Genomic DNA, 27,692 nt, shown 5'->3' with positions numbered 1-27,692 from the left:
AACATGGTGTTAGAACTAAGAAATAATGAAATAGAGCTAGAGAAACTATGGACAGACCTGTGCCAAATAGAAATAGAGTGATCCTCCTTCGGAAGGATCAAAGCAGGGAAATGAAGGGGAAAAACAAAATGGTTCCAGTCTGCCATGTTGTTTGTGAGCGAGTCATGTAGCCAGGTCATGACCTTGCTGTTACAGACTGGTTTAAACTAGTTTTTTTCTCCAGCAACAAGTTGAAGACATGTGCAGACTTGTCCTTCCCCATTTTGGATGGCACCTGCCCTGATCTGTATCACTGTGACTCCTTCTTGACAGTAATAGGACAGTAAAAGCCTGGGTGAGTTCTGTCACATTCATCAGTCAATCATCACACTCTTCTGGATTGCTGGGCCCATCCCTGGGACTTATTCTCATTTGACCAGTGCACACGTGTCCTGTTGGCTATTCAGTTGTGCCAATATTATCACTATTCCCTTCCTTCCTCCCACCCTTCACCATCTGGAATGACAGGGCACAGGGAGTGTCCCCGTGACCTTCACACCCCCATCCCATCTCTTTCCTGGACTTTACTGCTGGGGAGTTGAGTTGTGTCTGAGCATTGGGGAAGAGGAAATCCACCACTGGGGATCATGCAGACCCCCAAGGGTCAGGGCTGTCCTTGCTGGTGTCTGTGTGGGTGTCAGGGCTCCAGGCTGGGAGTGCTCACCGCACACAGGTGTTCCCTACCCAGCATGAGCACAGCTGACTGGGCTCTCTCCATTTTCACAGCAGGTGTCTGCTAGCTCAGGCAAGTTGGGTTCAGGGGCCTTGGCACTGGCCTGGGCCCAGAGACCCCTGACTGTGGGTCTGGGTGCAAATCTCCCTGAAGGGTTGAGTTCCAGGAAGCCCCTGTCTGGGCAAGGGAAAGATCCCCTCCCCAGAGGGATTGTCATCCCTGTTCCCAGGGTCCCCAGGACCTTTCTGGCAGCTGCTGCCCTGCACCAGGTGTTTTTTCAGAGGCTCAGGACTCCCTCTTCCCCAAACACCTGCTACAAGCACCTGGTCAGGGTGGAGGGTTGAGACAGGAGAGGGAGCTGGGGGAGCGGGGAAGGCCCTGGTTCCTGCTGTGGTGGTTTGTGGCTGTGGCTCAATGCCTTTTCCTGCAGGAGAGATGGGCCCTGCTCTGCTTGTGGGGTGCTGGGTGAGTGAAAGCTGCAGTCACGAGGCGCAGGCGCCTCACTCTGCCAGGACTGAGAAGGTTATTTAGGGTCTAATGTGCCCCTGTGACAAGTTTGGTGATTCCTAGCCTCTTCCTATGGCTTAGCAGGACCAGCTGGTTCTTGGGTATAGGCAGTAGCTGGCTGTGCTTTGGGAAAGGGGACCATTTCCTCCTGGGGGCAGGGTAGGGGTTTCTCCAGGCTTTGGTCCTTTGACTCTTGTTCTTACAGTCACTCTCCCTTCTCAGAGGAGCATTTGACACTGCTGTCTGTTTTGGACCTGCTTCCCCTTTTTGTGCAGCCTCTCTCCTACTCTGTGTCACTGTGCATCTGGCACAGTAATATGTGGCAGTGTCTGCAGCTGTCAAGGAACGCAACTCCAGGGAGAGCTGGTTCTTGGCAGTGTCCCTGGACATGGAGATTCGGCTCTGCAGAGCTGAGTTGTAGGTTGTGCCACCACCAAAGCTAATCTGCCCCATCCACTTCAGTCCTGCTGACTGAGACTGCAAGATCCACTCCCAGTATGTGCTGCTTGTAGTGATGGATTCTCCAGTGACAGCGCAGGTCAGGGTGAGGGTCTCTCCAGGCTTCAGCACCCCTGGGCCAGACTGGACCATCTGGATCTGAGACAGGACACCTGGGAACAGGGAAATGCTAAGAATGAAATCCATTGTTACTCATCCTTCATATTGGAGTGAGAGCCCCTGAAACTGCAGGCACAGAGACATCAACAGTCAGGACTGATTATAGAGACGGTCTCCCCAAGACACTGACCTGGGGTGAAGAGGGAAAGAAAGGAGAGGATCCGCAACAGTGATGCCATCACGGGATGAGAGAGAGAGAGCATCTCCCCAGCACCCCAGTGTCCTCCCTGTCAGCTGGTGAGGGAGCCTTGCAGGGGTCAGAAGTTAACCAGGGAGCTGGGCTGGGATTTGCATCGCTGCTGCACCTGGTGCTCTGAGCCCTGCCCAGGGCTTCCCAGGAGGCCTGTCCCTTCTGCCATGGCCCCACCCTCCTGCCTCCACCCTCCACTTTGCAAACAACCCCTTTCTCTCTCGCTTTGCTTCTCTCCTGTAGTCCCCGCCACCCCAGCCCTTGGGAATAGCGATCCCTCCAAACTCCCTGTCGCGGCGCACCTCGCTGCCCCGCTCCTAGAGAGGGGAAAACTGCCAGAGGAGAAGCTCTGGCAGTGCATAAGGAGCCCTAGTGGTGATTAGGGAGTACAGGTGGGGGTTGCTGGGGGCAACTAATGAGAATCAGCTGCCTGTAGGAGGCAGGGCCTGGCCCTTATAAAGCCCAGGGCTGAAGCCAGGCTAGCAGTTCCTTGCTAGTAGTCAGAAGCTTGTTCAGCCAGGATATAGGGAGAGCCCTGATTGCAAGTATAGCTTGCGAGAGCTCCAGAGGCTGGAGCAATGGTGTTGAAGTACAGCCAGGAGGCTTATGTTGTTAGGGCCCAGTGCCTTAGGTTTTGGTCATAGCCAGGAGGCTTATATTTGCTTTAGTGTTTGTATTACACCGGTGGTTTGGGGGAGGCTATAAGGGGTTGGAGGAGGCCTCATCAGGGACTCACAAGAGGGTGTGAGGACCCCGGTGCCAGTAAGGGTGCAACTTACGGGGTGCGTAGACCCCAGCCCCAGAGAGGGGCGTTTGGAGAAGCCCCAGCGCGGGCCCAACGAGCCCCAGGAGGGGGGCACTACTAGGAAGCCCGGGCGTGGCGAGCCCCAGGAAGGGGGAGCGCACTTTAGAGAAGCCCAGCTTGGGCACAGTGAGCCCCAAAGAGGGGGTGACACTATTAGGGAGCCCAGCATGGGTGCAGTGAGCCCCAGAGAGGGGGTGGCACTATTAAGAAGCCCAAGGTGGGCACAATGAGCCCGAGAGGGGCAATATGTGAGAAGCCCGATAGGGGCATGACGAGCCCGGTAATAGGCTAGCACTGCAGAAAACCCAAGAGAAGGGCAGGGTGCTGCAGTGGACCCCAGGAAAAGGGGTTAGCAGCACGGTGCACCCAAGAGAAGGGCAGGGTGCTGCGGTGGTCCCCCAGGAAAAGGGAATAGCAGTACAGCATCCAGAAAAGGGGAAGCAGCGCGGTGGGCCTGGAAGACCGGAGGCTCGATATAGAGTCCCAAAGCGGGCAAGGGTCCCTGAGCGGGACAACACTTGTAGAGGAGGCCGCAGAGAAGAGGGGCAGCGCTAGAAAAGGCCCCAGAGAAGTGGGCAGCATTTTAGGAAGCCCAAGGTTGGCACGGCGAGCCCCGAAGAGGGGAGCGCCTTATGAGAGAAGGCCCCAGAGAAGGGGGCAGTGTACGTATAGAGAGACACACCAACGTCTATCACACCTGCGAGGCTTGCGGCGTGGTATTAGGGGTTGGTAGGAGCCACGCGCAGCCCATAAGGCTAGGGTGCCTGGAACACCCAGTGTACCGGGAGGCCCCTGGTGGGGTCCGGGAGAACACGGGGACAGAAGTCCCAGCGAACCGTGCCGAGGAGACATTAAGGTAGCCTCCCAACATATTTACTGAACATCAAAGACGTGGTGGGCGAGAATAGAGAGTGCCCTTGGGCCGAATTGGCATGGAGAGAGGGCCTTAAGGAGATCATGGCCCTCCTGCAGGACCCCGCCGTGACACTCCCCCAGCTGCACATTGGACTGGCTCCTGCACAGGGGACCATGCCCAAGCCAAACCCCTGCAATCCTGCCTCTCTGCTGGACAGGTGATTGCCCTAGCCTATCTGCAGGTCACAGAGCTGGATCTCCCATCTCCTGGTCCTTCCTGACCCAGAGGCTCTGGGGAGATGCACTGGGGCAGTGCTGAGCTCTCCCCCTTCTGTGGCCCACCTGGGGCTGCTCCCTCTGCTGAGCCCTGTGTCCTGGGGAGCCCTTGGAGGGGCCTGTCAGAGCAAGATGGGGAACATCAGAGCAGGAAAAAGCCAAGCCTGGGGAGCAGCCTGGGCTGCAGGTGCAGCAGGATCCAAACAGCCTTGTCCAGATTGCAGGGTAAGGTCTTTAGTGCAGGGTCTGGTAGTGGCTCAGAGACCAGGGTGAATTCACGGTGAAATGATCAGGTCAGGACACTGGAGCAAGAGAGGGGCTGAGCTGGGATGAGTATGAGGACTTGTGTCCATCTGCTGCCTTTTCATCCACATGGAGGTAAAAACAAAGAATTACTTTTTACTAGTTTGTGTTTAACTCCATGTGTATGTAGCACCCCCCTGTGCATGCTAACCACTGCCAGTGGCAGTTTGTGGCAGCCTGGCACACCAGCTGGACTTGCCCCTTAGACTCATTTGGGCTAATGAGGAACCTCAGGATCCCAGTATGGGGATACCTTCTGTAACAGCACTCTGATAGAACAGGTAACTGTTTATAATATTTATTATTTACAATATAGATACATATTAATTTATGTTGAGATATTTATATACGTACGTGCATGTATTTCTATTCACGTACATACACTGCTATCTATTCTAAGGTTTAATTTATAACTCAATTAATTTATGGAATAGTACTAAAGAACTCAACACTTGTATATAACTGTGTAACAACATATGTGCACATATAGGCAGGTGACCGCACCCCTGGTAGAGTGACTTTAGGTCTATTCCCCATACAGGAAGGCAGACTTACATTTATCCAAAACCCAAAAGAAACAAAACGGGGACATGCCCTCTTAAAAGAAAATATACGGGCCCTGTAGGTCTGTTGTAGATACCCAGAATAAAGTCTTTCAGTTGTCTACTGTTGCCTTGAAGTCACCTTAGTTCAGGCAAGCGTAATCAGTGAGGTGTGGGTGCGATGGGAGCTCCCTCGGTAACCCTGGGCTGTACTGGTGATGGCTGGTGCCCTTGCTCGGCCTCCTGTACTACATAGACAACCTCCTCCCCACATCACCCCTTTATGCCCTTCAGACAGGGCTGGTGGGTCTGCTTTCCTGGTTGCTCACTCCTATGGCCCTCTCTGACACTCAGAATTAAGGCTTCTCTAGCAGGACCCCCTCCTGTTGCCCTCAGCTGCACCCTTGCTAGCTGAGGCTGGACTCCCCTCAGGGTCTTCCATGCGAGGGTCCAGTCCAAGGGGAGAGGGCTATATGCCCACTCACCAACTCCCAGCCCCAGGTGCTTCCCCTTTAATCAGACTCAGGGCTCTGCTCACCTCTGGGCTCTGCTCACTTCCCTCATTCATGTGACAGGTGGCTGGGCTCCTGCAGCCTCCCACACTCAGTACTCTGCCCCCCAGCAAGATCCCTGCAGCGGTTTGTCCCTCCCTCAGCTCACCCTGAGCACAGTGGCCAACCTCCCGCACCAGATCTCGGTGCCCAGCCCATCCTGGGGTGTTTTCAGGCTTCATGGCTCTTGCTCTGGGTGTCTCTCCCATCCCAGGCCTTTCCCAGGAGGATTAGTGTCATAAGACCTGCACCCAGGGAACTCTCCCCAGAGTTGGAGCCTGGCAGGCTGGGGTAGGAGGCAGGGCTCTAGGTGCCGAAGCCTGGGCTGGGCTCAGCTCCTGCCTTTGCTGCTGAGCAGGGAGTCAGTGCAGGGCAGGAGACTGGGATGGGCCTCAGAGAGCTGTGTACAACCTGCTTTTCCTTCCATATGGGTTTCTGCTGTCATTGTGTGCCTGGCACAGTAATAAGTGGCAGCATCTGTGGGTGTCAGGGAGCACAGCTGAAGGAACACATGATTCTTGGAAGTGTCTGCAGAGATGGTGGTCTGACTTTTCAGAGCAGTTGTGGAGCCTGTGTGCCTATTAAAGGGATAAACACACTCCAGCCCTTTCCCAGGATGCTGGTGGACCCAGTCCCAGCTGTAATACTGAGCAGTGATGGAGAACCCAGAGATGGCACAGGTCAGGGTGAGGGTCTCTCCAGGCTTCACCAACCCTGGGCCAGACTGGACCAAATGCAGTGCAGATGAAACACCTGGGAACAGGAAAACCAAGTTAGCTACAACTTCACTGCATCAGCTCTGCCCTTCCCCTGCTTCCAGAGACACTCTCCTAGGAGGGGATGGAGAAGACATAGGGAGAGCAGGAAGGATCCCATGGCTATTCCCATAGAATAAGGGAAACTCTCCAGCAGGGGCAACCTGGCAATTTGGGTTCTGGGCAGAGACTGAGTCTTGTGGCACCTGAGATGGGTATTTCACCAGAGCCCCATGGAGGGATTTGCATGTGGGCTTCTGGAGGGGTGGGAGTCTGGAGTTAAAGAGCTGTGAGTGCCCCATGCCTGGCAATATCCCTTTGGGACATGAGATTCCTTTCTGCCAGAGCCAGGCCCTATGCCCAGCTCCTCCCCACCCCACTGCCAGGAGCTGGGTACTGCAGGGAGGAAGAAGGGTCCAGGTGGATGGCATCTCCTGGGGAACCTGCTCACTTCTCTGCTGCTGGGGATCAGATCTGCTCTGACCCCTTGCCCGGGCCCTTTGGAGTCTCACTGTTGCAGCCAGTGTACCTGCTTGCTTGTAACAGGGGAGCCTTGGAGGCTGCTTGAAAGCCAGGAGTGAGGGATGGGGATGTTTCTATCAAGTCAGACCATCTCTGAGCACAGGTTGTGAGTGTCGCTGCCTCTTGTTATTAGTGCCTGTGGGGGAGGCTGTGTGACAGCCGGGGGGCTGGGCAGGAAGAAATTCTCTCTACCTTTCAGTTGGTCACTGCAGGGTGCTGTCACTGGTCCCCAGCTGGGCTCTGTCTGTGCTGGGGTGTCCGTGCTGTGCACAGGCAGGTGTTGGGAGGTGCAGTGGGTGTTGTGTGCTTTCAGTGGCTGGAGCTGCCAGCTACCTTCATGTGGCTGGTGCTGTGGCCATCAGTGCAGTGCCCTTGGGGTTTGTGTTCAGGGGTTGGTAAGGACCCTCTTGGGTGTGAGTCGTGGTGTCCAGACATTCACTGTTGGTGCACGGTGCCCTGGGGTTTGTGTTGGCAGGTTTTTGGGTGCTTACTCACTGGGATTATCCCCTCAAGTCCTTTCCGGGGGGTGGGGGTGGGTAACAGGGTTTGAGCTCAGGGAACTCTCCCTGCAGTCAAAGCCAGACAGGGCTGGAGGGGCAGTCTGAGCTCTGGGGGTTGGGGCCTGGGCTGGGATCAGCTCTTGCCTTTGGTGGCTACTGAGCAGGGAGTCAGTACAGGTCTGGAGGCTGGGATAACCCTGAGAGAGCTATGTACAACCTGCTTTCTCTTTGGGTGCAGCTCCTGCCTTGCCCTGTGTCCCTGGCATAGTGATATATGATGTTTCCAGGGGAGGGAGACTCTAGGGTACGCTGTCTCCCTGCAGAGCTCTATGGGTGGTGGTGGTGGTGGGGGAGCTAGCATCTCCTCCCAGGGACCTGCAGGGGTGTTTTCAGAGCCAGGATGTGGGCTCTGCAGAGGCTGAGGTAGTGCCTTCTACTCTCCCATGCATATACGTAATCAGGCTAGCAAGGGTTAATGAGAGACCTAATTCCCTCCCAGAGATTCAGTGAGCTGTGATCAGCCCCAGCTGCTCCAGGAGGATCAGCCTGGGGCTGGAAAGGGGGAGATTGCTCCCTACTTTCCACAGACTCCTGCCCCGCAGCTGGGAGAGGAAGCTCAGGGGAGAGGTGTCTGCACTTGTTTCCCTGGGCTTCCACTTGGGGTTTAAGAGCTGATTCCCTGGAATGAAACCACCCCCAGGAGCCAGACACTGAGGGTCTCCAGGGCAGGGAAGGGGCTGCACTCCATGCCTGTATCCCTGTAGCACAGACACAACCCCCCTGCCTGGTGTGTGGGAAAGGCTGGATTCCTCCTGCACCCCAGCAGACAGGTCTAGACAAGGAGGGGGCACACTGGGAAATCTGCCAGACTGGGGCTAGGTCAGACAGATGTGGGGCTGGTGGGGCTTAGCAGTGGGGCTGGGACTGAAGGGTATAGAGGGGCAGAAATCTACTTGCAGAAGCTGCTCTGTTCTGCCAGGAACTCAGAGGGGTCATCATCAAGTACCCTAGGATGCTCTGACATCTTCCTTTTGGGTCACCAGGGCTGGATCTGGATGACAGGGGCCTCAGGGCAACTGAGGCAGACAGGGCTCTGTGTCCAGCAGGGAGATGCAGCTGACTGTAGAGGGAGTGGTCGTCTGGTGAGAAGTGTGCACCCACAGGTAATTGGGTATTCTTGTCTTTGATAGATTTGTGGTGTGGATTCTTTCTGGTATGCAGTTGTTGTTTGTTTTTTCCTATATATTTTCCATCAGGACATTTAGTGCACTAAGATGTATCATGTGTCTGGAGATGCAGGTGTGGTGATGGTTCTGTTGTGGGATGTAGTTATTGTGGGAGTGGTGGAGATATGGTAGCAGGTTTTACATTTCTTATCCTGGCATGGTCTAGACCCATTCGGTGTGCTTTGGGCCATAGAAGGTTGCTTCTGGGAATGAGGTTGGTGAAGTGTGGTGTTTGTTTAAATGCTAGGATGGGTGGTTCTAGAAAGATCTCTCTGAGAATTGTGGTTTTTTTTTTAGTATGGGTTGCAATTGTTTACAGATTCTTTGTATAGGTTCCAGGGAAGGATCATAATGTCATAATATGTATGACCGTATGTCATAATAATTAATGGTATGTGATTCTTGGGGATTTTCATAGTTTCATAGTTTCATAGTTTTAGGGTCGGAAGGGACCTAATAGATCTTCTAGCCCGACCCCCCGCCAGGGCGGGAGAACAACAAAAAACCCTAAAAACAAAAACGGGACTCAAATGAGTCCAGCCAGGTAAGTATCCAGCCTCTTCTTAAAGATCCCCAGGGTAGGGGCCAGCACCACCTCCCTTGGAAGTTGGTTCCAGCTCCTAGCCGCCCTAACTGTGAAGTAGTTTTTTCGGATGTCCAATCTGTACCTCCTCTCCATCAACTTGTGCCCATTACTCCTTGTTATGCCAGCGGGGGCTAGGGGAAACAGCGTCTCCCCCAAACCCTTCTGGTTCCCCCTAGTGAGTTTATAGACGGTCACCAGGTCCCCCCTCAGCCTTCTCTTGTGGAGGCTGAATAGGTTCAGGTCCCGCAGTCTCTCACTGTAGGGTCTGCCCTGTTGTCCCCGGATCATGCGGGTGGCCCTCCTCTGGACCCTCTCCATGTTGTCCACATCCCTCCTGAAATGGGGCGCACAGAACTGGACACAATACTCCAGCTGCGGCCTGACCAGCGTCGCATAGAGGGGGAGGATCACCTCCCTGGCTCTACTCGAGATGCACCTGTGGATGCACGACAAGGTCCTGTTAGCCCTGCCAACCATGACCTCGCATTGTCGGCCCATGTTCATCTTGGAGTCAATAATGACACCAAGATCCCTTTCCGCCTCCGTGCTCTCAAGTAGGGAGTTCCCCATCGTATAAGTGTGCTGCTGGTTCCTACTACCCAAGTGCAGCACCCTGCACTTGTCCGTATTGAAACGCATCCTGTTCCTGTCTGCCCACCCCTGTAACCTATCCAGATCCTTCTGCAATCTCTCTCTCCCTGCTAGCGTGCTCACCTCCCCCCAAATTTTGGTGTCATCAGCGAATTTAAACAGGTTGCTTTCCACCCCAACATCAAGATCGCTGATGAAGAAATTGAACAGCGCAGGCCCCAGGACCGAGCCCTGGGGGACTCCACTACCCACCTCCCCCCAAGTCGAGTATGATCCATCCACCACCACCCTCTGAGTGCGACCCTTCAGCCAATCTGCAATCCATCTGACTGTGTAGGCATCTATGCCACAGTCGCCTAGTTTATTAATTAGGATGGGGTGAGAGACGGTGTCAAAGGCCTTGCTGAAGTCCAGAAAGACTACATCCACCGCGACACCTGCGTCCATGGCCTTTGTGACCTGATCATAAAAGGCGATCAGGTTGGTCTGACATGATCTCCCCCTAATAAATCCATGCTGATTGCCCCTGAGCATCATTTCTGATTCCGGCCCATCACAAATGTGCTCCTTGATTTTCTTTTTGTACTGCAGCAGTTCTTCACGTGGTATCTGGGTGGCTCTGTGGCAGAAAGCCACCTTTGTTTCTCCCCCCAAAACTCTGCTCTGTGACAGTTGTGATCAGGATGGGCCCAGCAGAGGACACATAACTTTACCCTATCTCTTTGGGTAACCTGAGCTGGATACATTCCTGAGGGAGGGGGGAAACCGGTTCCCTCTGCCTGCATGACTGGCATCACATACCTGGGTGAGGGACTTCCTTCCTGGTGGGCTAGAGTCTGCCCGGCAACTAGTGATGTATTTCAAATTGGTTGGCTGACAGCCAACAGGTGCTGGCCTTCATTGGACCAGGTAAATGAGGTCACAAGGGCTATATAAGTTAAGGACTGCCTGGGAGGAGGGGAGCAGCAGCCCTGAGGGATACCCAGGAACAAAGAAGAGCTGGACCATCTGAAATTTGCTCGTTCTCTCTCTCTCTCTCTCAAAACTCATGATCAAGGAGCTGCCTGCCTCCAGAGGGAATCTCCAACTGCCTCTGGATGATACTTGTGAGTAAGCTAACTGAGATCTAACTAGATATATAGCTTGCAGTAACTCTGATGTGAGATCAAAGGCTCCCCCAGCCACAGGAGTTTGCTCTATGGGATTTCTCTGATATTGCTCTACCCTGTACCCTATTCTAACCCTACCATCTGTAACCAATAAAGTTCTCCTTGTGACTGGTGTAGGAGACTTATTGAGGGGTGGGTTTAATTATGCCTAGGAGGCCCCTTGGGTCTGCAGACTAAGGGAGACTTTCCTTTTTGGCCCCTGTCTTAGGGAAATGCCCCAAGTTCTTGTATTGGGTTGAGTACCCGTAGGACTATTAGGCCTGTGTTTTCCTGAGGACACAGGCCCCAGACAGTCCCTTCTTGGGGTGGTGGCAGCACACATTACCCCCGGACTCTGCAGTGGGGCTCAAAAGGGGATCTGCCAGGGCTTAGGCGCCCCTGGAGAGACACATGGAGTCCGGAAGGTGGACAGGCACGGTGAGGTGGGAGGCTCAATGCAAGAGCTCCCCCTACTGGCCTGCCACATGTGTGATTAGTGAAACAGAGCCATGATTTCTCTCCCTGCACCTGTTTCAATTTTACCTGACCAGGTAGTTTGTGCAAGTTCCCTGTGCAGAGCCCTGGAAGGCAGATGCACTTCTCCTCCCTCCTTCCCCATCCATGAATTCCCACCTCATGGGCAATGGGCTCATACAGTTTCTAAAAACAATGAAAGTAAGGAAAGGCCCTGACTGTCAGTGTGGAAAGAGATTCCACTTTTTGTGCAGCCCCTGCTCTGCTCTGTGTCACTGTGTTGCCCGTGACACAGTAATACATGGCGGTGTCTGCAGCTGTCAGGGAGAGCAGCTGCAGGGAGAACTGGTTCTTGGAAGAGTCTAAAGAGATGGTGATTCGGCTTTGCAAAGAGGAGGAGTATCTTGTGTTCCACTGGGAGCTGCTGTAATATCCATACCCCATCCACTCCAACTGTTTCCCAGGAGGTTGCTGGGTCCAGCTCCAGGCATATCCATTAGTGATGGTGTAACCAGTGACAGCACATGTCAGGGTGAGGGTCTCTCCAGGTTTTACCACACTTGGGCCAGATTCAACCAGCTGGATTTCAGAAAAGACACCTAGAGAAAGCAAGGAAATCATTATTGATCAAGCCAATCCCTGGTGCTGTCCCTTGTTCCACCCTGCCCCTTGGACACGCACAGGTGGGGGCAGAAACCAGGATCAGGAGAAACAGGAGTGATTCCATTCCTAATGCCATGGCATGGAGGAGACACCCCAGCAGGCAGGAGTGGGCAGAGTGGGGCTGGGCAGGGACTGAGGCTGCAGGACCCAGGGGCTGTATTTACCCAGGAGATCCTGGGCAAGATTTACATACAGCTTCCTGTGAAGGGGATAAGAGATGAGAGCATTTGATTCTTGCCTGAACTGGGGGGTCTGTGCTAAAGAGACGTGTCCCTTGAGCCAGAGCCGGGAGCTCAGAATTGGGAAGCATTGCTGATGCTGCGCAAGGGATTCAGACACTCCAAATCCATCAAAGACTATGGGAATTGTGCAAGAAACCACTTCAAAAGCTTTGAAACATCTCAGAAAAAATAGATTTGTAGGAAAGAAATTCCCAACAACTGTAGTGCATGTGGAGAAGTAATATAGTTCTTTGTGAGTGCTGGTTTGCCAAAACAGCCCACCAGAGTTAGGATCCCAGTTAGCTCAGAAGTATCATGTCAAAGAAGTCAAAAGGAGAATGTCCCAAAACAGGCTGGTGTAGAAGAGATTAGGGTCTTGTTCTCCGTGTGGCCCTGGGAGGAGAGAAGAGGCCCTAGATTCATCAGGCTGAGCCTAATTCTCTCCTGTGTGTTATCTCCATGGCATTTGTTGGCGGTGTTTTCCCTGCCTCCATCTGCTGAGGAGTTTTTGTGTCTCCTCGGAGTGCAGAGCTGGGACCTCAGCAGTGTTGCAATGCTCTGTGGATTAGCACTCTGCTCTTGGCACTGTTGAAGCCACATCTGGAGTGATGCATTCAGTTTTGGGCTCCCCATTACAGAAATGATGTGGACAAATTGGAGGGAGTCCAGTGGAAAGTGATAAAAATGGTGAGGGGACTGGGGGATATGACTAATGATGCAAAGACTGAGGGAACTGGGTTTATTTAGTCTAGAAAAGAGGAGATTGAGAGGGGACTTAGCAGCCTTCAACTGCCTGAAGTGGGGTTTGAAAGAGGATGGACCTGGACTGTTCTCAGTGGTGGCAGATGACAGAACAAGGAGCAATGGGCTTAAGTTGCAGCCAAGGAAGTTTAGGTTAGATATCAGGAAGAATTTTCTCACTAGGAGGATAGCAAAACACTGGGAAAAAGTTACCCAGAGGGTGGTGGAAGCTCCATCTTTGGAGGTTTTCAAAACTCACTAGACTAAGCTTTGGCTGGGATGAACTAGTTGGGACTGGTCTGGCTTTGAGCAGGTGGTTGGACTAACTGACCTCCAGAGGTCCCTTCCGACCCTAATTTTTGATGACTCTATGATTTTAAGGCAAAGTCCGCAGTGGGCAGGGCTGGGGCTGGTAGTCTGAGGCTCCTGGACTCAGGGGCTGTATTTACCCAGGACCCCCTTGGCAGCGATTCCCATGTGGGTTCCTCTGGGGGATAAGAACAGCCAGGCTGGGGGTGCTCCATACCCTGTGGTGTTGGCTTAGGGGCAGGGCTCCTCTTCATGCCATGAGCAGCCTTGGTATGTGAAGCAGAAGAGCAGCTCTTCTGTTTTCCAGCACATGATGTGATGAGTGGGGTCTGAAGCCAACACACAGACATTTGTCTGCTGCCTTGAGTAAGCTTAGTATCCCCTTCCTGGAATTTGAGCTGGGATTGTCGATCCTTACGCCTCAGTGCTGGGCCCCTTGCCCAGGGGTTAATATTACACCCAGGTGGCAGAAGGGAAAGTCCCTGCTGGAATATGGATGCCCCCTGCCAGGCCAAACCCACATGTGGGGCTAGTGTTCCCATGGTTCTTGCCTAGGGGTCATCTTTACTGCTGAGCTTCATGAGAGAGGGACAGAGCTGTTCTCTGGGATATCCAGAGAGTAAGGAGGATGCACTTGCTCCCCTGAAACACCCAGGAAGGCTCAGTGGTCCTCTCTGCCCCTGTGTCAGCACCCTCTTACCAGGGGGTGAGGGCTTGGCAGGGGAGGGGTGTGTGTGTGTGTGTGTGTGTGTGTGTGTGTGTGTGTGCACGTGCACGTGCGTGCTTGTGTGTACATGCATCTGGGTCATGGCAAGGCAGCATGAGCACAGCCTCTGCAAATGCCATTCTCAGTCCCTGCAGAGGAGGTTTTTGTCTGAGCTCAACCCCATTTCCTCTCTGTCTCTCTGCACAGTAATACATGACCATGTCCTCAGGCTTCAGGCTGCTCATTTGCAGATAAGCAGAGTTCACAGAGTTGTCTCGGGAGATGGTGAACTGCCCCTCCACAGCCTTGGAGTACTACTGTTTTGACCCAGTTTATTTTCTGACTTCAGCCACCCATTCCAGCCCCTTCACAGGAGCCTGTTGGACCCAGTGCATGATGTAGTTACTGAAGGGGAACCCAGAGACTTTACAAGAGAAGCACAGGGGTGATTTGGTGGCCACATATAAGTTTATCAGGGGTGCTTACCAGGATCTGGGGGAACGTCTGTTCAGCAGAGCATCCCAAAGGATGACAAGGTCAAATGGTCACAAACTCCTCCATGACCGTTTCAGGCTGGACATAGGGAAGAACTTCTTTACTGTCCGAGCCCCCAAGGTTTGGAATAGACTGCTGCCGGAGGTGGTTCAAGCACCTACTCTAAACACCTTCAAGAGAGATTTGGATGTTTATCTTGCTGGGATCCTATGACCCCAGCTGACTTCCTGCTCCTGGGGCAGAGGGCTGGACTTGGTGATCTTCCGAGGTCCCTTCCAGCCCTAATGTCTATGAATCTATGAGTCCTGGGAGTTTCTGGAAGGGTCCTGTCCATGCAGATCCAGGGGGGTGGCAAGTACAAGAGCTCCTCCTGCTGCAGCTGGCCCTTGCCCATGAGAGAGGCAGCCTGGAGCTGCTCTCAGGTGCCAGGCTTGGCTGGCGCAGAGTAGATAATAGGTTCCAGGCCCTGATGATGGCACCCTGCTCCTGCTTTACTATGTCATGACATCTGTGGGCTTTTCCCCCATTGCTGTCTGTGTGTAAGGGTTAGGCTGTCTGGGCACAGAGTGACCTCTTCCCTGCATGTGCCTTGGGCCTGGTGCAGCAGGAAAGACTGGTGCTGGTGGATGGCCCCAGGGTGGAAGGTCCTGCAGACTTGTGTCCATGAAGAAGGATGTCCAGGTGCTGGGTTCAGGGTTTCTAGTGTATTGAGCTGCTGCACCATTGCATCAGAGGGATGAGGCTGATGATGCAAAACCTAGAAGTGGTTGTGTGTATATTTGCGTGTGCGTGACCTCAACTCTGTTTTCCTTTGCAAATGTTCAGCCCCAAGGTCAGTGCCAGGAGACCTTGATTCCTGCAAGGTGTGAACAGTGGCCCAGAGGTCCAGACTTGGCTGCCCTTGATTATACCTGTGCAGGATATCAGTGAAGGGCATGAGGCTGGGATCAGTGTGAAAGCTGTGTCATCCTGCTTCCCCTGTGCCTCTAAGAGGAGGCTGCAATCCCTGAGCTGAGGGCCCTGCTGTTCCAGCCAAGCACAGGAGGGCTGGGTAGGTGCCCCCAGGGACAGGCAAGGGATAGGTGGAGGGTCTGAGCCCTGTGTGCACTCTCAGAAGGGATGTCTGCAGCTCTGTTCAGTGAGGGTGAAGCTCCATGTGGACTCAGCTGCTTTGTCCACAGCTCCTGCTATGCTGTGTGTCACTGTGCAGTGGTCAGCACAGGAATAGGGCTGGTGCCTGAAGCTGGCAGGGAGGGATGTCCACACCACAGGGAAACACCCAGGGAAGGGTTAAAGTGGCCCTCCTTGCTTCCTCCAGCTGTGGCCAAGCTGGGAACCTGAGCCAGCTGTTGTGGGAGGCTGCAGCCCAGGTAGGAAGGGAGGCTGCAGACTGAGAGAGTGATGCAGGGGCAGTGTAATAGGGGAAGGTGCCTGGCTGGTGTAGCAGGACCAAGTTCACTGGAGCAAAGTTAGGCTGAGATCTGCACATCCTGCTGACAGACATTGTCTCATGGCCATGTCTGTCAGTCTATCTGGCAGGCAGAGAGAACACAGCCCCAAAAAGCCGTGAACACTAAAGATAGCCCAGCCTTTTTTTTTCCATGTTTCTTTCCAAGGGGAAGGCAGGGAAGTGAAAACTTTGGTGACTTCTATATTGAATTTAGGGTGATAGCATGCAGGGGTGCACGTGTACCCCCTGAGTGTGGCAGTGCACCCCCTACAAAAAGGCGCTGCTGCTGCTGGCGGTGGCTGCAGGTGGTTGCCGAACCTTGGTCGGTGCTTGCTGGCGGCATGTGTGGTATCTCTGTGCTTACTGATGCTGCGCTCCTGCCATTGCTGTGCCCCCACCAGCTGCTGGGGGCACGAGTCGTTCATGATAGCAGGGATGGAGAGAATAGATTAAAGGGGTTAGAGAGGCTTTAGCAACACCTGCCCTTTGCTGTCCACATGTCTGCCTATGTGTTAGGAGTCTACAGGACTCTGCTTCAGTGGGCATTCCTGGTTCAGGTCACTTCAGCCTCCAACTGATGCATCCCAGAGCAGAGAAATCCCTGGGTGCAGCGCTGCCAGCAGCAAACACTGAAAACATGGGGATAGGCTTGTTTGTGATCCTCCCAGGCCTTTTCTCCCTGCTGCTCCCATCTGCCTGCTGCCTGCCAGCTGGGGCTGGGCTGTACCAGCAATGAGCACCTTCTCTTAGGAGTCCAGGGAGAGGTTTTGCATCAAGTCAGCTGCAGGGCTCCACATAGTGTGCATCTTGCAGCAGAGCACAGTCGTGTCCTCAGGCTTCTGGTTGGTCACATCATTAGAAACCAGTACTGTCCCTGAAGGTCATGGGTCCTTGTTTGCTCCTATTTAAGGCATCAGAAAGCAGAGACACAGAGTGGTGAAGTGACATGACTACAGTTACCTAGGCAGGCAGTGCAGAGTGTCCAAGTCTCCTGGCTCCTAGGCCAGTGTTTGGCAACGATGGGGAAGTATTTCAGAGGGCCCTGCAGCCTTGGGGTCAGTGTCATGCAGACATAAGAAGGTGATTCTGTGTCAGAAGCTGTTCTTGGTGCTGTCATCAGCTTTGCTCCCAGCTGCTATGTTAATAGGTGCAGGGATCTTCTAGAGTTCAGGGCTTTAACTTTGCCTTTATCCCCGTGTCACAAAGAGCAGTGTTTGTCCATGGAGGAACATCTCGGAAGACTTCAGATAGGAGGGGGTCAGGAAGGGGTGTTCAACTACTTGTGTGTGTGTGTGTGTGTGTGTGTGTGTGTGTGTGTGTCCTTGTATTCTATATCGAGGTTCATATGTGAGGGGAGTTTGTGTGAGGCTCTTTGTTTCCACATTGGTTTCATTTAAACTCTGTGCTTCTTCCAAACAGACCTGCATGTGCATTTCCCTGTGCACAAACTTGGTGCAGCCAGTTGGGCATTCCTATAAGGGGCCATCTTTGTTCTTTAAATACATGCACCCAGGACTGTTGTTCCCATGTGTAAAAAAAGCTCATGCCAGCCTTTGCGCTTGCCATTGCAATGTTCACCCTTTCAGTGGCAATATAACAACTCTTCCCCTGCCAGTGTCTGAGGACCTCAGCATCGCAGGAGGTGTGAATGCAGATCCCTGTGATCTGTGACCAGCCTGAGGATGTATAAAATGCCAAGGGTCTGTCTTCTGCTCCTGCTGTCTGTGTGCTTCTCCTAGCATTGTGTCCCCTGCAGCCTGTGGCTCTGGAGCTCCCTCAGCACAGCAGGCCATCTGCTATTGCAGCGAAGGGTTTTTGTCTGAGCTCCCTTTCACTTTCCATCCCTGTGTATCTTGCACAGTAATACACAGCTGTGTCACTAGCTTCCAGGCTGCTCATTTGTAGGTAGAAGGTGGAACTGTCCTTGGAGGCTGTGAATCGCCCCTTGATGGAGGAGGCATAAAAATTGTAGCTGGTGCTGTAATAATAGATCAGCCACTCCAGCCCCTTTCCAGGTACCTGCCTGACCCAGTTCATCCCATAGTCACTGAGGGTGAACCCACTGGTGACACATTGCAGTGTGTGGGATTCTCCAGGCTTCTTCATGGCTGCCCCTGATTGGGTGAGAACCACCTGGGAGAGGGCACCTGGGAGGGAAGAATAGAGAGTAATTAGTGCACAAGCCCAAACCATAAACCACATGAAGGAGCAAATAAAAGTTGGTGAGAAATGCAGGACCTAGTGACGTGGTGAGCCTTGCCCACGGCCCTGCATTAAGCCAAGGACAAAGGACTTTTTAGCAACACGACTCCACATCAAGAACCCAGGCTGCGGGCTGGGGGGAGGAAATACCTTCCAGTGCTGCTGCAATGAGAAACAACTGGATCCACAGCATCATGTTTCCCTGTGGGGTTGGCAGAGAGATCTCCAAAGACTGGCTGGTCCTGCCCAAGGCCTTGTGAGTAGAGCCTGGAGATGATTGAGAGAGTTATTAACACAGACATGGCAGCCCTATTTGCATCTCCCATTTGCATCCCCCTCTAGGAGACACTCTGCGTCCCTGGGCAGGGTCTGTCTGTCTTTCGGTTACTATATTTGATATTAGACTTTAGGAAGTGGCATTGAAGCCATAAAATTCTTGGGAAAGAATAGTCTGCCCTCTGAAGACAACGTTACTGAGTACAGCAATATGTAATTTCAAGTATAAGGCAAAAGAATAATAGACAAACTTAACCTAAGCTAAGACGCAGCCCAGTAAGACACATTGACAACACACACAACTTAGTCTAACTTAAAATGCAACTCCTTAAGTAAAAAGACAGAAGGAAGCCTTGCATGGGTCTTGCATAATCCCGAGGGCAGAATGTCTTCTATCAGCTAGGTATTTGGAAGGTCTTTTTGGGGGATCCACAGATCTGGGCAGGTGAGGAGATCCCACAGGCCTTATCTTTACCAGGGGTCTTATTGGTGATCTCAACCTCTTCCTTCCCTTGGGTTCCTTGACCATGACATGCTTTTCATGTCCATCACTTATGTCCATTACATATCACATATCCCTCACCACTCTCATGCATTCAGTGTCTCTGTCTCCTTTCTGCTATTCCAGTCAGATCAACTGGGAACAGGATTGTCCTCCCTCTACATGGCCACTGCCCACTAACTGCGGGTGCCTGGGAAAGGTTCCCCAGTATGGAAAAGTGTTGGGCCAGGCTTGCAGAGACCTGGATTCTGTGATATGCTTCTACTTTGAAAAGTAATTGTAGCTCCCTACATATAGCTTCAGAGCCAATAAGCCCTGCCCCCCCCGCCCCTCGTTATGACTGTGCCGGGTCTTTGCTGACATCCCCACCCAACCCATTTCTCCCCATCTCTCCTCTTTCCAACACCCCATGCCCAATACTGTGGCTGAAGGTTTGAACATGCCAAACAACTTCAGGTTTGGAGCATGCAGCTTCTACCCTTGATTGCTGGGCATTGGAGTTGCCAAACTGGATCCATCCCTTTCCAATTCCCTCCAGGTGTTTCTGAGCAGTCTACCAGATCCACTCCCAACTGAACTCCTAAAAGATGGGGTCTCCACTGATAGTGCAGGTAAGGGTGAGGGTCTCTCTAGGCTTCCTGAATCCAGCACCAGTCTGGACCAGCTGGATCTGAGAGGGGACACCTGGAAATATAAAGGGAATGTTAATATAAGTTATTTTCTGTTCCCCAGCTGGACTGTGGGTTGAAGACACCTGACAGCCCAGCTTCTGAGCAGGGATCAAGCAGGCAGAGGGTTGGAGCATTCCCCAGGGGGAATCAGTGTGGGCTGAGGAGGGAGAGAGATGATGGAAAAAGCCACAGCAAAGCCATCATGTGCAGAGGGGGAAACCAGCCCCAGCAGTGCCAGTTCTTCCTAAAGTGGGACTGGTGCTGCAGCCCTGCAGGTGCTGGGATTTAATCAGGGAGCCCAGGCCTGGGATTTGCATCACTGCTGTCCCTGGCACCCACAGCCCTGGGCAGGGCTGCCCAGGAAGCCTCTCCTTCCTGCCTCATGCCTCCACCCTCTCCATTTCTCCTATGGGTTTGCAAACAGCCCCCTCCACTCCCCTACCTCCCTCCCTTTCTCCCTCCTGCCTCAGGGTTTTTGGTTAAATCCAGGTTCCTGCTCCCGTGTGAGCTGCTTCAGGTGCTGCAGATTGGCAGCGGGAAGGTCCCTGACACAGATTATGGGGAAGAAGAGCGTAGCCACTGCAGATTCCTCTCCACTAGGTACCACCTGGCAGGGAATGGCGTGCCCAGGTAAGTCAGGCAGTGCTGAAGCACTGAAGTTTTGCACCTGGGGCAAAGCCTGCAGTGGCAGCCCACCCTTGCCCCACACACAGATCCAGGGGACACATGCCCCCCAGCTCCCACGCTTGCTGGGAGTGCACACAGCAGCGGAAGCCACCCTTCCCCTGCCCATCCACCCCCCCCCTCAAGTGTCATTCGTTGCTTCATTCCATGCTGCCCTGGCTGGGCAGTGCCTGTTGGTGCCCTCTTCATAGTTTTGTAGTTGGTCGGGTCAGAAGGGACCTGAGCAGATCATCAAGTCCAACCCCCTGCCATGGCAGGAAAGAGTACTGGGGTCAAATGACCCCAGCAAGGTGTTCATCCAGCCTCCTCTTAAAGACCCCCAGGGTAGGAGCCAGCACCACTTCTCTTGGAAGTTGGTTCCAGATCCTAGCTGCCCCGACAGTGAAGTAGCGCCTCCTGATGTCTAGTCTGAATCTATCCTCTGCCAGCTTGTGACCGTTATTTCTTGTCACTCCTGGGAGTGCTCAGGGGAACAGGGACTCCCCCAATGCCTGCTGGTCCCCTCTGACTAGTTTGTAACCAGCCACTAGATCCCCTCTCAGCCTTCTCTTGTGGAGGCTGAACAGGTTCAGGTCCCGTAGCCTCTCCTCGTAGGGCCTGCCTTGCTGCCCCCAATCATGCGGGTGGCCCTCCTCTGGACCCTCTCCATGTTGTCCACATCCCTCCTGAAGTGCGGCGCCCAGAACTGGACACAGTACTCCAGCTGTGGCCTGACCAGTGTTGCATAGAGGGGGAGGATCACCTCCTTGGACCTGCTTGAGATGCATCTGTGGATGAATGACAAGGTATGGTTGGCCTTCCTGACCGCTTCCCCGCACTGTCGGCCCATGTTCATTTTGGCATCATTTTGGCATCAATAATGACACATTCGCAGCTCCTCCACCTCCACACCCCCCCCAGCATCTCGCCACTCTGCTGAGGCCTGTGCAGCAGGCGCTGATGGAGTGGGAGTCCCAAGTCTCTAGGAAAAAGGCCTGGGTCAGGGACAGATGTTGACAAAGGAGGTTTCCAACTATCCCAAGGTCTGGGTGATGGACTGCCCAAGAAAGGGCTCTTGGGGAGGCCGAACCATGGAGACCCACGTGAAGACCTCAGCTCAGAGGGTCTCTGAGTCCAGGCCATCTTTATCCGGGACCTGTGCCCCCTGGGGTACACAGGCCTTGTAGACCTTGAGGGTGCTAGACCCACTACGAGACCCTGGGGTGCTTCCTTAAGCCTGAAGCATAGATAGTCGCCTCCCTTAGTCAGCCGAGCATAAGGATCATAAAGGCATGCCTTGATTCCTCTCCCAGCAAGTCCACCATGCTTGTTATAGTGGAGAGCTTTATTGGTTGAAGAGGGTAGGCTTGGGGAAGGGTACAGGTTAGAGAAGTATCAAACGAAAATCCAAGAGCAAACAGTACAGCTAGGTAGCCTTTTGTAATGCTTCTACATTACAGTATGCTATGTTTCTAGACAAGTTTCAGGTAAGTTATTCACATGTTCATCTGGACCCTAAAAGATCTCCGGAGGCTGTGTGCTTACTCCATGTTCCCCAATATGACTCCCCCTCTTCCAGGAAGAAGGGACTCTTAAATAACCTTTCTGACTTCATCTTCCAGATCCAATCAGGGCAGGTGTTGTTTGAGGCTGACCAACCAATTTAAAAAACATCACTGGCCACCTAAGCGTGTGACATGGCTCAAGCCCCTACCCCTCTGCCATGAGGTCAGTGCTTCAAAAAATAGAGCAGTTAAATCCACACTTTCTTACCTGTCCTCCTCAGGCAAGCAGGCAGAGATGGTTGCTTAGCAAGCAGAGTGATAGACACATGAGCAAGAGGAGAGGGAGAAACAGATTAGCCCCAGGGCAAGGAGGAGGCTGGAATAGGATTCCTCCACCCCCCCCCCCCTTCCTTTGAATGCTGGGGCCACCAGGGTGACAGACAGGTATGGAGGCAATGACAGAGGAAAAAAAAACCAACTAGTGAAAGAGACAGTGAAGAGACTGGGATGGGATTTCTCTACACAGGCATCCTCTGCAGATTGCACCAGATCAGGCCCCAGTGGGTCACCTGGGAGGCCAGCTGTACTTCCATGGGCTGGTTTGGGGCACTGGAGGACAAGGACCCTGGGCCTCAGAACCATGGAAGTCCCCTGGAGGGGGAGACCAAGAGGACAATGTCCTTCATTCTGTGGGTAACCCCTGATGAAGCCCTGGCAGAAGGCTGGAAAGAGTTAATGGGAGACTAATTATCTCCCAGAGCTGCAGTTCCCTGCCCACCAGCCCCAGCTGCTCCAGGAGGCTGAGCTTAGGGAGCCTGGGGACTGCATCAGGAAGCTGCTCTGTGCAGGCTCCTGCCCTGCAGCTGGGAGAAGCCGTGGCAGGAGAAGTCTCAAGTGGGAGGTGAGATGTCTCCACTCCTTGCCCTGGGCTCCAGGCTGGGGCCTCAGACCTGAAGCCTTGTAGAGAAATCTCCCCTGGGAGCCAGGCACCCTTGGGCTGGAGGCTGGGGTCTCTCTGTGCCCCTCTGGTCCCTGGTGGGGTTTATTCTCCTTGCTGGAGCTGGCAGCTGCCTTGATGTGTCTGGGCCAGTGGCTGGTACTGTGCCCTTCAGTGCCGTGCCAATGAGGTGTGTGTGTAGGGGTCATCCCAGGCATGAATGATGCATGCCCCTGGCATTTAGGGGGACACAGCTGCGGTGGTGGCAGGAGCATGGTGGTGATAAGCGGGAGATCTCCAGCAGATGCTGCCAGTGCTGCCACTGGTGGGGGGGCCAGTGTGTGGCAAGTGCCGACCAAAGGTCAGCAAACACCCACAGCCAGCTGTTGGTTTTGCATTAGGATCTCTTTCATGGCTTTGAATGACTTTGTGTAGGTCTGGGTGGAGACCTGTGCATGCACTGAGGGCAGGCTATCCTGTGAGAGTACTAAAGCCTTCCAATAGGAGGGTCTTGGCTACACTATTTATGGTGATGGGGAATTGCTTGCAGGCTTTCCTTCTAGCTTACTCCTTCAGGCTTTTGGCTGGGGGCAAGAGAGACTAGGTGGTATCTGAACTCTAAGGCCTCTGGTCTTGAGGCTTGTACGTAGGTTGCAAGCCATGGATTTAGGAGTATCTGAAGCCACGGGCTGCGGAGTCTGGGAGGGAGGAGACTTGCCGGCGGTAGTGCCACATGGAGTTGAATGATTGAGATCGGCTCAGTCAGTGGTAGTTGGAGCTGATTTGGGTGACTGGGCCCCAGATATGATATATTAAAAAGAAAAGAAAAGATGGGGGGCACCCAGGCATTTCCTTCTGTACCCCCTGTGTTTACTGTGGGCCAGGATGAGCAATGAGGGCTGTTTCCTGTGCTCTGGGAGGTAGTGGAGAGCCCTTGGCTCTGTGCTGCCCTGACTGTGGATCTACTGATCATCTGGGATTTCAGGCTGTGATGGTGTGCCCCCCAAGAGCTCATGGAGTAGCCAGGAGAGGGGGAGCCCACCCAGGCAGGTGCTTGGGTGGTTCCCCAGGTGCACACACTATAACAGGCTTTTTTCCACAATGAAGACCAAGAGGAGATTTTGGGGGGGTCTTTGCCTTTGATGTAACTGGGAGAAAGGTCCTGGTGCCTGTGTGAGATCACTGGATCTGGTTTGTACTTTCCGAGGGTGGGGATGGTGGGGAGCTCAGGAGGGGACTCCAGAGCTCAGCTCCAGAGGGGTGCACAAACTGGTGCCTCTGCATGGGCCCTGCTCAAAGAAAGGTTTTTGTCTGGGCTTCCCGCACAGTGAGTCTCTCGCAGTGATATCGGCCGGTGTCCTCGGGCCTCAGGTCACTCATGTCCAGGTGCAGCAGGGCCCTGGCATTGTCCCTGGAGATGGTGAAGCGCCCACTCACTCCAGGGATGTAATAGGTGCTGCTGCCAGAGTTGTCAATGGCAGAGACCCATTCAAGCCCCTTCCCAGGAGCCTGACGGACCCAGCCCAGCCAGTAATTGCTGAAGGTGAACCCAGAGGCTTTGCAGGAGAGGCGCAGAGAGTCTCCAGGCTTCCTTACATCCCCTCCAGTCTCCACCAGCTGCACCTGGGACTGGGCACCTGGGGAGAAAAGAGAATGATTCAGGGTTCTGTCCTGGCAGGCTTGCCAAAGCCCACAGAGCCAAGGGGGCATTCGCTGCTGATTTCCATCGGCTTTTACATCAAGTGAGGATTTTATGTTGCTCCCTGGGCTCCACAGAGCTGTGGAACGTGGCGGGTCCCAGGGACTTACCTGATAAGGTGGGGAGGAGGAAGAGGAAGTATCCCCAGGACAGCATGATGCTGGGTTGCAGGGTTGGCTCAGACACCTGGTCACCCCTTATACACCCCAACCCTGTAGGGCCAGCAGCTGCCAGCATTTATGAAGCCTCCACAGCACTAGATTTGCATCTCTCCCCCATCATAGAGCCCCATTCCAGCCCTCCAGCACCATCTCTGGGAGTGGGGGTGGGGTGGGGGGAGGTTCCAGTGTGATGGAGGGTTAGGCCAGTCCTACACAGGGATTAAGCTTGAGGGTGTGCCATGGCATGGCTGCATCCAGGGCCATCCCTGGGTGGGGCAAATTGGGGCAACTGCCCTGGGACGTGTGCTTTGGGGGGCCCTGCAGAGTGGGGCAGAGCAGCAGTGGCACGGAGTTGGGTGGAGCAGCAGTTCTGGGTCCATCCGCTTGCTCCCCCCTGCCACTGATGCTGGTCTTGGCAGCTTCTTTGGTCCCACGCCGTGGGATCAGAGTGGGGCAGGGCCCCACATGGGCTCATTTGCCCCAGGCCCTGCGCTCTGCTTGGGTCAGCTCTGGCTGCATCCACCTTTTCGATTGCATCCAGCCTGGGACTCTCCACAGCAAATAATCCCCCTTCTCCCCCTTCATGCTCAGGCACATCCCCTTCCCCAACCTTCCTCTGCTGCTGCTCCTGCTTTATTCCAGTCTGGGTTAGAGGGTTCCCCTTTATCTCTGTCTGCTCTGTGGGGGAAGAGTGGGGTGGGGTGGGGAAATCTACTCCCCACCAATCTTGCTGCTACACCTGGTGCTGTTCCCAGCTCACAAGTAGCCCAGGAGCAGCTTTGAAGCCTCCATACTTCTGGGACAGCATGAAAAGCAATAGTAGCAGGAGGGGAGGGGTAAAGAGGAGAGAGGATGTGACTCTGAGCTTAGAGGAGATGATGGGGTCTCTCTCTACCAGTTGTGGGAAGAGGAAGCTGGGAGCGGGGTTGTAGCTGCCCCTGCAATGGGGTGGCTGCACCTTCACCCCACTTAGCCAAACACTGGACCCACCCATTGTCCTGCCCTGGATGTGCTTTTCCATGAGGATACTTGCTGCTTACTAGAGGAATTTTCCCTGGTTCCTCCCCTTCCTCACAGTCTGTCTCTGCTCTCAGCATGTGGGGTCTTTGGGGCTGATAATTGTCCCTTCCTGAGTGTCTTCACAGTCACAGAATTAATGCAGGGGTTGTGTAACTGTCCCAGGGTTGTGGTTTGCTCTGCGTTGCTGTGAGTCCATGTTACAGTGATAAGTGTTGGTGTCTGGCCAAGGGCTGGTGATATCCAGGCTGAGGAGGAGCTCTGGCTTCCTGGATAAGGAGTCAGTGCTTGAGCAGGGAGCTCTGAGCAGGGATTTGCAGGTGGTCCCAGGCTGGGGGATGTCAGGGATGGGGTAGGCCGTGGGCTTTGTCTACCCCAGCACAGGGTCAGAGGAGGGGCAGACTGAAGTGCTCTGGGTCAGAATACAAGGGGTCGGGGGAGAAAGGGACTTAATGGTGGGAGTCTACTACAGACCACCCAACTTGGGGGAAGAGCTGGACCGGGAATTCTCAGGTCAGCTCGCAGAAGCAGTTAAGTCAAGGGACGCGGTCATCATGGGTGACCTAAACTACCTGGACATCTGCTGGGAGGAGATCTACTAGGTCTGACTGCTGACGTAGGTTCCTAGCTGAGATACAGGACCTCCACCTAACCCAGGAGGTGCACAGTCCCACCAGGCGGAATACCTTGCTGGAAATGGTCCTGGCCACCTGGTGAGGGGACTGCGGGTTCTCGGCCACCTGGGCGATAGTGATCATCGCCTGCTGGAATTCACCATCCAGCGCAGGGTGTCAAAGGCCTGCAGCAAGACAGCAGCCCTGGACTTCAGGAGGATGGATTTCAATGGGTTAAGGAGATTAGTCAGGGAGGCACTAAGGTCCCAGAGAGGAAGGGAGTTGGGAGCCCAAGAAGAGTGGTTATTCCTTAAGGAGACGATTCTCTGAGCCTAAAGGGTGACAGTCCCAACGCGAGTCAAAGTGGGCAAGAGTGCTCAAAAGCCCCCATGGCTCATCAAAGGCACTCAGGATCGTCTGAAAGCTAAAAAGGAGGCGTACACCCGATGGAAGGGAGGGGCCATTATCAAGGAGGTTTATACCTCCATTGCTTGAGGCTATAGTGGGGCTGTTAGGAAGGCTAAGGTGGAGACAGAACTGGGACTAGCGACCAGGATCAAAGACAACAAGAAGTCCTTTTTTAAATATATAGGGAGTAAAAAGAAGGCACCGGGTAATATGGGGCCTCTGCAGGACATGCTTGGCAATCTGGTGGTTGCACCAGATGATAAAGCTGACCTCTTTAACAAATTCTTTGCCTCCATATTTCTGAGCAGGGACTGGGACATCCCCCACTCTGGGATCCCGGACAAACCCAGGCGAGGCACAGCTGGGCCCAGGGTCAGAGAGAACCTAGTCGGGTAACTTCTGGTGGGACTGGATGTGTTCAAATCAGCAGGTCCAGATGATCTCCACCCAAGGGTACTGAGGGAATTGGCAGAGACTATTGTGGGACCCCTGGCACAGCTGTATGAGCGCTTGTGGTGCTCTGGCGAGGTGCCAGAGAATTGAAAAAGGGCCAATGTGGTCCCCATTTTCAAAAAAGGGAGGAAGAAGGACCCAGGAAACTATAGGCCTGTTAGTCTTACCTCGGTCCTGGGGAAGCTCTTTCAGAAAATTATCCAAGAACACATTTGCAAGGGACCAGCAGGGGAGATCATGCTTAGGGGCAATCAACATGGGTTCATAAGAGGCAGGTCCTGTCAGACCAACCTGGTGGCCTTCTACGACCAGGTCACAAAATCCTTGGATGCAGGTGTTGCGGTGGACGTAGTCTTTCTGGACTTTAGGAAGGCCTTTGACACTGTCTCTCACCCCATTCTCATTAAAAATTTAGGCAACTGTGGTGTCAATACCTACACAGTCAGATGGGCTGCAAATTGGCTGGAGGGCCACACCCGGAGAGTAGTGGTGGACGGGTCATTTTCTACCTGGAGGGATGTGGGCAGCAGAGTCCCCCAGGGCTCAGTCCTCAGGCCCGCACTGTTCAACATCTTCATCAGCAGCTTGGATGAGGCGTGGAAAAGCACCTTGTTCAAGTTTGCAGATGACACTAAGATGTGAGGAGAAGTGGGCACGTTAGAAGGGAGGGATAGGCTACAGCTAGATCTGGACAGGTTACGGGGGTGGGCGGATGAGAACAGGATGGGTTTCAATACTGAGAAGTGCAAGGTGCTGCACCTGGGTAGGAAGAACCAGCAGCACACCTACAGGCTGGGGAACTCCCTTCTCATCAGCACAGAGGCAGAAAAGGATCTTG

General features: G+C 53.7%; 3 gene segments (V, D, J or C); all 3 read right to left on the bottom strand.

Annotated features, from left to right (window-relative positions):
- Positions 1-716: 716 nt before the first annotated feature.
- On the bottom strand, positions 717-2,178 carry LOC102380614. The segment is given in 2 exon segments: positions 717-1,830; positions 1,968-2,178. Coding segments are annotated over 2 exon segments (657 nt in total).
- Positions 2,179-17,522: 15,344 nt separating this feature from the next.
- On the bottom strand, positions 17,523-18,198 carry LOC102382855. The segment is given in 2 exon segments: positions 17,523-17,893; positions 18,099-18,198. Coding segments are annotated over 2 exon segments (417 nt in total).
- Positions 18,199-23,795: 5,597 nt separating this feature from the next.
- LOC102382612 lies at positions 23,796-24,357 on the bottom strand. The segment is given in 2 exon segments: positions 23,796-24,139; positions 24,312-24,357. Coding segments are annotated over 2 exon segments (390 nt in total).
- Positions 24,358-27,692: the final 3,335 nt, after the last annotated feature.

Source organism: Alligator sinensis, unplaced genomic scaffold, assembly GCF_000455745.1.
Source record: "Alligator sinensis unplaced genomic scaffold, ASM45574v1 scaffold1689_1, whole genome shotgun sequence".
Lineage (NCBI taxonomy): Eukaryota > Metazoa > Chordata > Crocodylia > Alligatoridae > Alligator > Alligator sinensis.
This window is presented reverse-complemented; position numbering and strand designations above follow the sequence as displayed.